The following is a 14585-nucleotide window of genomic DNA, read 5'->3' on the forward strand; positions in this document are numbered from 1 at the left end:
GCATGGTTCGGGACCTGTAGAGCTGCGCATCGATGGATTTGCTCTTCAGTGTTTGGACTCGCTGCAGTGAATATTAAACCACACTGAACTGAGCTGAACTAAACTGAACTTAAAGTCTGAAAACTGAACTGACTCTGTTTCAATTCACTATAATCTATGTGAAGCTGCTTTGACACAATCTACATTGTAAAATGTAAAAGCGCTATAGAAATAAAGGTGAATTGAATTGAATTGAATAACGTTTATTTCACGGCTGTCTGGAATACTTGCTTCTGATTGGTCAGTCGCGACATTCAAAGGTATGTTATTCCCATAGCAACTGCATATACTTATATCCACATTCATATGTTTCTCTTGTCTTTCACGCCACGGTTTTTGACTGTTTTGACCTTTTTGTCGTCGTTTTGTGAACGTATAATACGTAGGTAAGTATGCTTTATTAAATACAGTGTATATTATTCATTCGTTTCTGTCAGCTTTGTTTTTTTTGACTGTTTGACGCTATCTTGTGGCTGAATAATGGACAGGTTAGTGTATACTCCATCAGCTGTTTCCGATTCTGTCAACTGTGCATTTAATTAAAGATTTATTAAACTATTATAACTCAAAACAAGTGGTACGGTGGCTCAGTGGTTAGCACTCTCGCCTCACAGCTAGAAGGTTGCTGGTTCGAGTCCTGACTGAGCCTGTTGACATCTCTGTGTGGAGTTTGCATGTTCTCCCCGTGTTGGTGTTGGTGTGGCTTCCTCCGGGTGCTCCAGTTTCCCCCACAATCCAAAACACATGCGCTATAGGGGTATTGAATAAACCAAATTGGCCGTAGTGTATGAGTGTGTGTGTGAATGTGAGTGTATGAGTGTTTCCTAGTACTGCCTTGTGGCCGAAAGGGCATCCGCTGCATAAACCATATGCTGGAATAGTTGGTGGTTCATTCAACTGTGGCGACCCCTGAAATTTTGTGTCTATTTTTTTATTTTTGTGGCAAGTAGCCTTGTAATAAGCAGGATAAAGTACATCCAGATAGTTGTTTTCCCAGAATAAACCCTTCAGTCTGTTAACAGTGCTGATAAACCTGTGAGGCTATATTCTGTTATTACAACCTCCTGGATGTACTTTATCCCTTACGTTTTTCTTTCTTACTTACTGTAGTAGAAATTTCACCACAATTTATAGACAGTTTGCTGTTTTATTCACCTAAGATGTTTTTTTTCTTCAGTAACTTGTCAATGGCTACCAGCAAGTTGAGAGTAAAAAAAATACAACACTAAATTAACACTGCATTCTCTTAATGAAACATTGGCATTTAATGAAGTAAACTGATTATCTGTGCAGGAAACTGTATATTATTCACAACATTCATCCAGATTCATAAATAATGTTCAGTTTCTTGCACATACTCATTGTTTTGCTTGATAATAAAAGCTCAACGTGTCGTCAGATGCCTGGGTATTCATTTTGTGTTTGACTGTTTGCATTGTTTCGACTCTCAAAGTGCCTTACAATTTATAAATCATTAAGGACCACAGTTTTAGCTAAAGATTTAGCAAGCTGTGACCACAAAGCCATTCATTAAGGGTCTTTTTTCATTGAAATGTAGCTGAATGAATACACTTTAGGTTGATGTATGGTTTCTTAGATCAATATTTAGCCGAGATGCAACTATTTGAGGGTGTCACAGTGGGTAGCACAATCGCCTCACAGCAAGAAGGTCTCTGGTTTAAGCCTTGGCTGGGTCAGTTGGCATTTCTGTGTGTAGTTTGCATGTTCTCCCTGTGTTGGCGTGGGTTTCCTCTGGGTGCTTCGGTTTCCCCCACAAGTCCAAAGACATGCGCTACAGGTGAATTGGGTAAGCTAAATTGTTCGTAGTGTATGTGTGTGAATGGGTGTTTACCAGTGATGGGTTGCAGCTGGAAGCGTATCCGCTGAGTAAAACATATGCTGGATAAGTTGGTGGTTCATTCCGCTGTGGCGACCCCTGATTAATAAAGGGACTAAGCTGAAAATGAATGAATGAATGAACTATTTGAAAATCTGCAATCTGAGGTTTCAAAAAAATTTAATATTGAGAAAAATCACCTTTAAACTTGAACAAATTAAGTTCTTAGCAGTGCATAATACTAATAAAAAATTAAGTTTTAATACATTTATGGAACATGATATTTAATATTTACATTTTTATTAAATTTTCAAATGATTGGCATAAAAAAATCCACAGTTTTGACAAATAGGCTGCATTTGCATTGTATTGTTGGCTTTTTCTACAAACACGATACAACTTCAGACCGGTTTTGTGTCTGTGTTTTCGCCTACTTTTTGGATCACTTGTATGAATCATAGACTGTAAAATATAGGTATAAATTGAATGAATGACATTCTGCATAATTTCACGGGGACGCGCGCGCGTGTTCACGGAGCTCCACCTTGAGTCTCGTGCACGCTCACAGATCGCTAGCGTTCATTCACTTCAGAGGAGCTTCATGGACGGACAGGAATGGCTGGGTCACGGAGACTTGCGCATTTTTTCACGCCTTTATGCTTATTTCTGTGCTACAGCGCTTCGGTGAACGGAGGAAAGAGGGGAAACTCGGATAAATGCAACTATAAGGTAAAAACCGATTTAACAAGATCGCGTGCGATGTTTCTGTCAGTGACACGAGCTAAAAGTCTACCAACAAGTTTAGTCATGTCATGTTACCTGGATATGTCAAGTTTAAATTGAGCTTGAGGTTTTCATAAATTATTTCTAGGACTCTGGTGAAATATTGGTCATAAAATGTGTTAAATTTAAGTAGAAAATATATATATATTTTTACTGCAGGTTGTGTGTGTGTTTGTTATGGTTTAGTCATGTTAACTTAGTCTACCTGGATATTTGAAGTTACCTACTCATTAAAATTAAGTTTGAAGTTTAAATGATGAAAGTTTTATCACAAACTGAATTAACATTATCTTTTGGGTAAATATATATGTACTATATTTATTTTCATTTGTACGACAAGTTGTGTTTGTTGGTGTTTACGAGATTTAAAGGTATAGTTCACCCAAAAATGAAAATTGTCATCATTTACTCACCATTTGCTTCCTCACCAGTTTGAGTTTTCTGTTATTCTGTTGAACATAAAAGAAGATATTTTGAAAAATGTTAGAAACCTGTAGCCAATGACTTAGTCCCTTAGACTTAGACCATAGTATTCGTTTTTCCTATTATGGATGGCAGTGGTTACATGTTCCCAACATTAATCAATATATATATTATATATATTATTTTGTTTTAATGACATAATTAAATTTTTTTGGGTAAACTATTACTTTAAAATGAGCTCTGTTGCCATTTGAGGGTATTTTAACTTCTTGTTTTAACAACAGCTTTTGGTTTTGGAAATTGCCAGCTTGTCCAAGTTAGTTATTAGCTTGTTTGACAAGTTACAATATTCAAAAACCACTCACTAGCCACACAAGAAAACTGCTTGGTTGCTCGTCCTGAGATGGTCCCAAAACTAAAAACAAAACTATCACTACAAGTAGATTTAAAAAAGGAATTAAACCCTATTCATCCTTATTTAATCCATGTATATGTGGAATAAACGCCAAAAACATTGATATAATAGAAACTGCAGCTATTATTAGCCTTATAAAGCCAAAATAACTTGATGAGTGTTTATTTTCAAGAGTGCACCTGTATGATTTATGCTGTGTTTAAGTCACCGTGTTCTTATTTAATGCGTAAGGCTTGTACAAACAGTGTTCATCCGGACAGGAGCATTAAGCTTTGGGAAATGGCCTTTTAGGGGGTCAGATGTGTGAATGAGTCTCTCTGTAGGCTCTGCTGTTGAGCTATTGTTGCTGTTGATGCTTTTGTGAATGGATTGAATGGTGGTAGACTAGGCTAGATGGAAATCAAAAAGGGTTTGCCAGATTTTCGTTGGAGCCTTTGCTTGAATTTTTGTTTTTTGTTGGCTTCGTACAAGTATGGAATGCAACAACCTTTTCAGAACGAAATAATACATGTAAGAGTAAATGGATAGTAGTTTTATTTGTCACTTTTAACCACTTAAATGTTTTAATTTATTTAATATTTACCTTTTTTTATGATAGGGCAGCAATGTAAGTGTTTCATTACTTTAATCGTGAACATTTGTTTATATTTTGCTTATATGTGACTTTTGTTTTCATGTTTTTAGTGAGCCAAAAACATGGAAAATAAATGGAACCTAGTAGTTTTATTTTCAATTTTAACTACTTTAATGTTTTAGTTTTTTGATGTTTGAATTTTATTTTGTATAGACAAGACAACAATTGGAGTGTTTCATTACTAAAATCATAAACATTTGAGTTATTTGCATATAAATAACTTTTTAAAAATGTTTTTAGTGAGCCAAAAGCATAGTGGAACATAGCAAATAAATAGAACATAGTAGGAAACATTAAAGTTTTATTTTCACATTTAACCACTTTAATATGTTCATTTTTTTCTATTTAAAGTGTTTTTTGTATAGACAGGACAGCAATGTGAGCGTTTCATTACTAAAATTATGAACATTTTAGATTTTGCTCACTAAAAACATGAAAACATGATGTTTTTAGTGAGCCAAAAACATGGAAAAATAAATGGAACATAGCTTTACTTTTACTTTTAACTACTTTAATGCTCAAATTTATTTGATATTTAACTTTTTTTGTATGACAGGGCAGCAATATAGGTGTTTGATTACTATAATCATGAACATTTGTTCAGTTTTTGATTATATGTGACTTAAATATAGTGAGCCTAAAACATGGAAATATAAATGGAACGTAGTAGTTTTATTTTCACTTTTAACCACTTAATTATTTTCATTTTTTGATATTTTTATTTTGTATAGACAAGGCAACAATGTGTGTGTTTCATTACTAAAATCATGAGCATTTGTTTAGTTATTTGGTTATACATGACTTTTGTTTTCATGTTTTAGTGAGCCAAAAACATGGAAAAATAATGGAACGTAATAGGAAACATTGACGTTTTATTTTCACATTTAACCGCTTTAATATTTTAATTTTTTGATATTTTTATTTTGTATAGACAAAACAACAATGGGAGTGTTTCATTACTAAAATCATGAGCATTTGTTTAGTTATTTGCTTATACATGACTTGTGTTTTCATGTTTTGAGTGAGCCACATGGAAAAATAAATGGAACATAGTAGTTTTATTCTCAATTTTAACCACTTTAATGTTTAAATATTTTTGATATTTACATTTTTTATATAGGCAAGACAGCAGCTTAAGAATTTCATTATTAAAATCATGAACATTTGTTTAGTTATTTGCCTGTACGTTACATTTGTTCATGTGTTTAGCGAGCGATTTTACAGCTTTTAATGACAACACAATTAACATTGATAGCTTATAGTGTGACATAATAGCACATAAAACATACAAGCACACAAAATACATAGTTTCAGTTACGCAATTCATATATTCATGAACACAGAATTTACTTGGATTAAAAATGATAAAATCCTGCAGATTTTTCAGAATATTTCATTAATAGTATTGCACTCAGGCTGAAAAATAAATAAAAAAATGTATATTATTCATTAACTACTATTGCAATAAAAAAAACAATAAAAGGAGGACCACAATTTCATAAATATAGTGTATATATACAATTTATTTTACTTTAGCACTATTTAATTTCTTTTATATGAGTAAACAACCCCAAAACCACCTACAGATATCAGTTCATCCTTTTATAAAAATAAATGGATCCAAACATGACTGAAAAAATGAAAATGGCTGTAATGTGAGACTTTCCACACGTTTGTGTTGTGTTGGCAGTGTTTGTCTTCTGCTTTTCTTCCTGTTGACCCATGTCTGGGTAGTTTGCTGATGACAGACAGGCTATTGACGGACAGATTGCCCCTCAATCTCATTGTCTTATAGGGGCAGAGCTGCTTTGAAGTCATTTCCCATAGGAAGTCAGTGAACTGTTGGCTCTATTAAAATTCTTTGGCATTTCCTTTTAGGAAGCACAGATCACCTCCCTCCGCTGCTACATCAAAGCCGTCCTGTTGAGAGAAACACTTCAGGTGTAAATGAATTGTGTGTTCTTGTGGGCCGTTAGTTTTTCTTCTGCACTGACAACTCAGACGATACATTGTTGAACTTCTTGCTTTTTATAATGTGACCGATTTCAATTGTGCAAGCTTGGAGATGATGAGCTGTGAAACCCAAAAAGCACATTTTTGGGATAAAGTTGTTTCTGTGGTGCTTTGGTTCTTTAAAGGAATAGCAAAATAATTTTGGATAAAACCAAAAAGTGGTTTGATGCATCCACAGTGTAGCACTGAAAAAAATGATGTCTGCAAAACTGTTGCAAACCATTTATTTGTGTTGATTTTAAACAAACAAATTAAATTTAATAATATTCATCTTAATTTGTTTGTTTAAATTCAGCCCAAATAAATTGTTTACGACCGCTTAACGTAAAAAAATGAGTAAATCCAAGAAATCATCTCTTGGATAATTTTTTTCAGTGTATGTGCTGTACTACTTACTACATACTTGTTATGGTTTAATAGTTTGTTTAGGTTTCTTGGTAGTAAACATGAACAATGCCCCAAATTAAACGTCTTTCAGAGGAGAGGTGAACTTTTTTGTTTGTTTTTGGCAGAATCTTTTATAAAATAGTTGATTTTTTTTAATGCTGTTTTGTAGAGCTGTGTTGACAAATTGTTTGAGAAATTGATTCTGCATCGATTTTTGTAGATGCTTACTAATACCACTTGAACTTAAAATAATCATTGATTACGTTTAGAAAGGTTTAGGCAAATTACAAAACTAGTCAAGAGCGCTGTCTGGTATTAAACACTAGCTTAGAGCACCAGCTGCTGTTCAAAACTAGCTTAAAGTGCCGCCTGCTGTTTAAAACTAGCCTACAGCGTCGTCTACTTTTTAAAACTAGCCTCGAGTGCTGTCTGCTGTTAAAAACTAATCTACAGCGCAGTCTGGTGTTCAAAACTACCCTAAAGTGCCATCTGCTGTTCAAAACAAGCCTAGAGCGCCGTCTGCTGCTTAAAACATGCCTAGAGCGCCGTCTGCTGGTAAAAACAAGCCTAGAGCGCCGTCTGCTGTTAAAAACAAGCCTAGAGCGCCGTCTGCTGTTAAAAACAAGCCTAGAGCGCCGTCTGCTGTTAAAAACAAGCCTAGAGCGCCGTCTGCTGTTAAAAACAAGCCTAGAGTGCTGTCTGCTGTTAAAAACTAATCTACAGCGCAGCCTGGTGTTCAAAACTACCCTAAAGCGCCATCTGCTGTTCAAAACTAACCTTGAGCTCTGTCTCCTGTTCAAAGCCTTGAGCGCCGTCTGCTGTTCAAAACTAGCCTAGAGCGCCGTCTGCTGTTCAAAACTAGCCTAGAGCGCCGTCTGCTGTTCAAAACTAGCCTAGAGCGCCGTCTGCTGTTCAAAACTAGCCTAGAGCGCCGTCTGCTGTTCAAAACTAGCCTAGAGCGCCGTCTGCTGTTCAAAACTAGCCTAGAGCGCCGTCTGCTGTTAAAAACAAGCCCAGAGCGCCGTCTGCTGTTAAAAACAAGCCCAGAGCGCCATCTGCTGTTAAAAACAAGCCCAGAGCGCCATCTGCTGTTAAAAACAAACCTAGAGCGCCATCTGCTGTTAAAAACGAGCCTAGAGCGCCGTCTGCTGTTAAAAACAAGCACAGAGCGCCGTCTGCTGTTAAAAACAAGCCTAGAGCGCCGTCTGCCTGCTGTTAAAAACAAGCCCAGAGCGCCGTCTGCTGTTAAAAACAAGCCCAGAGCGCCGTCTGCTGTTAAAAACAAACCTAGAGCGCCATCTGCCTGCTGTTAAAAATAAGCCTAGAGCGCCGTCTGCTGTTAAAAACAAGCCCAGAGCGCCGTCTGCTGTTAAAAACAAGCCCAGAGCGCCGTCTGCTGTTAAAAACAAGCCCAGAGCGCCGTCTGCTGTTAAAAACAAGCCCAGAGCGCCGTCTGCTGTTAAAAACAAACCTAGAGCGCCGTCTGCAGTTAAAAACAAGCCTAGAGCGCCGTCTGCAGTTAAAAACAAGCCTAGAGTGCTGTCTGCTGTTAAAAACAAGCCTAGAGTGCTGTCTGCTGTTAAAAACAAGCCCAGAGCGCCGTCTGCTGTTTAAAAACAAGCCTAGAGTGCTGTCTGCTGTTAAAAACAAGCCCAGAGCGCCGTCTGCTGTTTAAAAACAAGCCCAGAGCGCCGTCTGCTGTTTAAAAACAAGCCCAGAGCGCCGTCTGCTGTTTAAAAACAAGCCCAGAGCGCCGTCTGCTGTTTAAAAACAAGCCCAGAGCGCCGTCTGCTGTTTAAAAACAAGCCCAGAGCGCCGTCTGCTGTTTAAAAACAAGCCCAGAGCGCCGTCTGCTGTTTAAAAACAAGCCCAGAGCGCCGTCTGCTGTTTAAAAACAAGCCCAGAGCGCCGTCTGCTGTTTAAAAACAAGCCCAGAGCGCCGTCTGCTGTTTAAAAACAAGCCCAGAGCGCCGTCTGCTGTTTAAAAACAAGCCCAGAGCGCCGTCTGCTGTTTAAAAACAAGCCCAGAGCGCCGTCTGCTGTTTAAAAACAAGCCCAGAGCGCCGTCTGCTGTTTAAAAACAAGCCCAGAGCGCCGTCTGCTGTTTAAAAACTTGCCCAGAGCGCCGTCTGCTGTTCAAAACAAGCCCAGAGCGCCATCTGCTGTTCAAAACAAGCCTAGAGTGCCGTCTGCTGTTCAAAACAAGCCTAGAGCGGTCACTGCTGTTCAAAATAATAATTTTTCACCACATATTTCATGTACAAAACACCACTCACACTTTCAAAACTTTATTTTAATTTAGTGTATATCATTACATTTATTACTATGATGCCTTAAAACTGTTGCATGTGGTGTCAGTAGAGAGTTTAAAATATTCTGTCTATGCATTTTATCTTGTTTTTGACTTCCTAGCCACCACAGTTCAGCTTAAGAGTCTGGAAAAACAAAGGTGGATATTTCAATTGGCCTCTAAGCTTTTCTGGGCTCCAGCCGAGGGGGCAGGAGGCTCAATTGGAGCTCCGATGGGGGCCTGTTGGATTCGGATTAAAGTGGTTGTTCTCTCCGGAAGTCCCAGGCCTCTCGGCTCAATAGCATTTCCAACGAGCTCTGTGAGAAATCCCTCTGCCAGAAAAAAGGTGCAGAAATGAGCCTAACTTTTCCTTTCCTTCTCAGAGACTGACCTCGACTTCAGTATCTCTGTTACAGAAATGAAGGAATTCATTACGGGATGGATATTACCATCTGTGTAATCGGTTTAACAAAAGTCCCGTCCCCTTGCATCTGGTTAAGCTCTCCGAATGTACTGGGAGTGATGTCAGCCAAAACCTCGCAAACATTTAGCAAGCATCTCCAAATTGTTTCCAGCGAGTGCAATGGTTTCTGGGGGTGCGATTAGCATCTGGAGAGGCCTGAGCTGTAGTCTTTTGTTTTTCATGTATAAACCTCAGTTGTGCATTCAAGGGAATCGTCATGATTAATATTCAACTACGTTGAGCTTGCTTTTTCCTTGGGCGCCGGAGTAAATGTTTTGCTGAGTTTGTTTGTTCCCTAAAGTCATTTAAAGCAATAGTTTACCCAAAAAACTTTTGTTTTTATTTAGTCACCAAACCAGATTGCTGAATATTGTTGGGTAAAAAGCATGTGGTAAATATAAACATTCACATATAACTGATTGACTTGATGCCGTCAAAAAATAAAATGAGATATTATGCAGAATGTCCAAGCTTCTCTGTCATACATTGAAAATGCATATATTTGTATATGTATATTTGGTAAAAATTCATTCAAAGCACTGCATTTCGCTCTGTATAAATGATCAATTAATGATTCATGATTCATTTTCTGTTTATTTAAGCTTTTGAATTGTTTTATAAGCCGCTTTATAAGACTTAATATAGTCTTGATACCTCGAATGACAGAGTTTATGGCTTCTTTTTTAATATTTGCCACAATATTTGCAGCATATCTGTCTCTATTGACAGAGTGGAATATTTCGAGCAATAAATTATATTTTTGTGCATTTTAGTGTTATATACTTATATGGAAATATTATATATTTCCATTTGTTCACTAACTTTCTGTATAAGTAAAACTGAGCTGCTTTTATTGAGTATTCTCATTATAAATCAGACAGGCCAATGAAAGCAGCCTAAAATAATAAACAATCAGAGCACACATAGTTTTTCTACCATGTTTAGTCCAGATTACAATGAAACGAATGTTTGAAAATAAATAAGTCATTATTTACATAATTTCTTCACTGTAAATAAGTACAATAATAAATGAAATAATAAATAAATAATAAATAATAATAAATGAAAAAAAAGTAATTAAAACAAAAGTTTTTGTGTTACTTTAACTCAATTCCTATTTTGTTTTGTAGCTATACAAAGTTATAACAAAATATGTTTAACTGATTTGACTGATTTAAGTTGAGATGACTAGAAAAGTTTAAAAGATTGGTTGTTCTTACAACTAAAAAAGTTTAAAACTAAAATAAATAAGGCAGGAAGATTTTTTACAGTGTTGTGAATAGCCATTTTTTTTAAGTTGTGAATGGGTTATGCTAAACTTCACAAAAAATGAATATATTTTAACTACATAATAGTCATGGAAATGTACACTTGGTTATACGGAAATCCTATTTTCCTGTTCAACATCCAAAAGAAAACAAATCTTCTCAACAGTATTAGCAATAATTGGCATCTTTAGCTCTTAGTCCCGCAAGTGCTTTATGTATATGTTATTTTTAATCTTAAACGGAAGCAGTGAGATGAGAAACATTTATAAAGCAGAACGAGTCTCACTGGTGGTCTCCACGACTGATTGAGATCAGCAGCAGCCGTCAGGAGTTTAGTTACTGAACAAGCTACAGCTAATAGTTCACATCAAACAAAAGCACAACAGTCTGTGTTTTAATGTGGCACATGACAAGCCTCTACAATGTAATTAATTTTCTCATGCGACCAATTTTTACACTGGGCTGACTAAATATTGTGAGCCATTAGTAAACTGTGATTACGATCTTAAAGTCTTAAAGGGACAGTTCACCCAAAACTGAAAAGTGTGTCATCATTTACTCATCCTTCACTTGTTCGAAACCTCTTTGAGTTGATATCTTTTCTGTTGAAGACAAAAGAAGTGAAAAATATTGGGAAATAGGAACTAATGACATTCATAGTATTTGTTTTTTTTTCTATACTAGGGAAGTCAATAGTTACTGATTTCCAACATTCTTAAAAATATCTTCTTTTGTGTTCAACATATAAAAGAAAGTGATTTTCTTTTGGGTTGGAACTACTTGAGGGTGAGTATAAGAGTTTTAATTTGGAGTGAACTATCCCTTTACGTTAGGTGAAGAATAGTTTTCCCTGTGTCCTCTTAAACAGATTGACTGAGCATATTGAGTTTTTTGTCAGTGCAACGAATACACTATTTCTGTTTGACATGCTGTAATCTAGCGTGTAAGTTCTTTGTTTACCATTGCTTGACTCAAATTCTTTTTTTCCCCCTCGTAAAACATGCAAAGACAAATAAAACCATAGGGCTCTATTTTAACGATCTAGGCGCAAAGTCTAAAGCGCAGAGTGCAAAAGCATTAAGGGCGTGTCCGAATCCACTTTTGCTATTTTAAGGATGGAAAATTACGCTGTGCGCTGCGGTGCATGGTCTAACAGGGTTGTGCTTATTCTCTTATTGAGTTCTGGATGTGTTTTGAGATTAAACCAATCAGAGTCTCATCTCTCATTCCTTTTAAGAGTCAGTTGCCCTCGGCCTCGGCCTTCACTTTCACTTTCTCTTTTTCTCTTTCGTGGATAAGGAAACGGTGTTGTACACTCCACTGAAGACATCCATTAGCCTACATAATTAAATGCATTTGTTAAGCACAATGATTTGTTTCAAAACTATTTCTAAATTCAGTTCTAATTTTTCAGCAAACGAATAAATGAGCAATAATAACGAAGTGTGGTCAAAAAACTGAGTTGCATCCAAACACATGTTCTATCCCCCATATAGTTTAAAACCCGACAGGTGGACAAATCTAAGCTTGTTTTCAATAAAACAAATATAAATATGCATATAATAAATACTACTACTACTAAAACTAATAATAATAACGTTACACAAAAGCAAGTGGTCCTGAATAAACTGAAAAAAAGCCCCCCAAGATGAAGGCACGGAGGCGGCGGTTTTTATATTTATGTAGAAAGTAATATTTTAGCAATATTTTAATAATTTTTTTTTCATTTGTAAAGATATTTGTGTATTGCTGTACATCCTGCATGTTTTAAGCAATGTGCAAGCAAGGCGTTCAACTAACGCACTCTGCGCTGAACTTTAGACCTGTTTTCAGCTGGTCTATTGCACAGTCTATAGTTCCTCAAAATAGCAACGCACCAACAATGCGCCTTAACACACCCCTTTTCTAGACTAGAACACCCATGAGTTCACAAAGTGGCACAAATGTATTTGCTGTTTGAACAACGTGGCAGAAAATGGGAAAATTAAGGTTGCGCTGGTTGAAAAATAGTAACACGTCGGGGCAAACACGTCTTGCGCCTTATTGAGCCAGGTGTATGATAGGGCCCAGAGTCTCTAATGCAACTTAACATTGATACGGTACATATAAATCAATGTGTTATATCAATATTATATAAAATATAAAGTGCTGTTTAACAGAGTAAGTGCATTTTTCACAGCATTTCCTATCATATATATATATATATATATATATATATATTTATTTATTTATTTATTTTATTTTATTTTTTTAAATTTTTTTTATTTTATTGTTTTGTTGAATGCTGCAAAATAATTGAAAAATATTGTGTACTGTCATCATGGCAAAGATAAAAGAAATCAGTTATTGAAAGTTAGTATTTACTATTTTGTTTAAAATGCACAAAAATCTCTCCATTAATTTTATTTTTTAAGAATTAAAATTGTACAGGAGGGTTAATAATTTTGTCTGCAACTGTATGTGTACACAAAAAATGCTGGGTTGTCATAATGTTGAGTAAAATATGGGGAAACCCAACTATTTGGTTTAAAAGTGTAATTTAACATTGAGTTTGTTCATCTTTGACTTAACATTGGGTTATGACTAGGCATGGCACTAGGGCTGTACAATATAGTTCCAGCATCAATATCGCAATGTGCGAATCCGCAATGGACACATCGCAGGGTCTGCTATGTCAAGTTGGAATTATAATTAACCAGGAAACAGTTCAGAGCACATGATGTGATTGCAAAATTTAACCCTAATATAATAGTGTGAAAGATTTCTGATGTGTTTTCAAGGCCTGTGACTAAGATTTCAAGTGAACTTCAACTGTTTGGGCACAAGAAATGACAAAGTCTGCCACTTTAACAGTAAACAAATGTATTTATTTATACAATGAGGACTCCATAGTTATTTTACATTTAATATAGATTTTCTGTACCTCAATACATCACTAAAAACCATAAAGTGCCGTTTATTTAATTTCTATCATTGTTAGGCCTGTCACAATAAGCAATATATGGACTTATCGCACACACATGGACATGACCGACATCATTTTTGGAGATTCAATATGTATTGCCCATACATAAAAACCAATTTTAGCAACATTTTAGCTGATTGAGCAACATCTCCATCTCTATTGGAGGAGTCAGTGTTAGTTTGGTTAAAAACACTATAATATTTACTATAAATTACTATAGTATATTTTCATGTGGGTGTCTGACAGCAGAAAATAGATATCACAGCCTCTGTTAATCATTAGCTTGCACTTTTTTTGTTAACATTTATTATTATTTAGGATATGCGTTTTCACATTCTGATTACAATGCCTGAACCCTCTACTGCACGGCGTTGCCATATGGCAACATGTTATTTAAGTTCAATTCCCTGCCACTGTTTCTTTAAGAACAGCATTCTAATTGTTTTGTTGGAAAGAGAAGAACTTAGTTTAGCCAATGATGTGCTTTGGTTAGGTCACATGGCGTGCAGTGTTTTTCTGTGGCGCGATTTCTGACAGACTGGCATTTATTGTGAGTAGTTGCTGAATGCAAATGAAAACATCAAAAAACAAAACCAAGGATCAGCTCATGTCAGATCCACAAAAAATCGGAGACATCACCAGTAAGTTCTGATGACATATTCACAGCACAAAAAAAGTTTTTATCAAATTAGTTGCCAAATGGCAACACTGTGCAATAGTGGGATATGCAATATTGCAATGGGTTAGCTAGCTAGCAGCTGTGATCTTTAAAGTTGTAACAATAACAACATGAATGCTAGTAATATAATGTTGATTAGTCAGATATTAATGGCATTTGCATTATAGATAAAATCACATTTTAATAGCAATACTTTTGATTAGGTATAAATACAGGGAACAGTGTATTAGTGAGGACCACCATGTTCTATGATAAGTGGAAGAAGAAAAGGACAGAACTGGCTCTTCCTGCAGATGAAAGTGAGGATGAGATGGGTTTTAGTGACCATGACAATGATGCAGACTGGACATTTGATAGGAGCAGTGATGGAGACAGTTCAGGTAAGTTAG

The 14585-nt window shown here is 36.0% G+C and overlaps 1 protein-coding gene across 1 annotated transcript in view; it reads left to right on the top strand.

The window, feature by feature from the left end:
* The first annotated feature begins 2451 nt into the window (after positions 1 to 2451).
* Positions 2452 to 14585, top strand: part of il17rd (interleukin 17 receptor D) — an 81752-nt gene continuing 69618 nt past the window's right edge. The window contains 1 exon segment of the mRNA XM_056468324.1: positions 2452 to 2605. Coding sequence (XP_056324299.1) covers positions 2492 to 2605 — 114 coding nt within the window. The 5' untranslated portion in view covers positions 2452 to 2491.

Source organism: Danio aesculapii, chromosome 11 (assembly GCF_903798145.1).
Source record: "Danio aesculapii chromosome 11, fDanAes4.1, whole genome shotgun sequence".
Taxonomy (NCBI): Eukaryota; Metazoa; Chordata; class Actinopteri; order Cypriniformes; family Danionidae; genus Danio; species Danio aesculapii.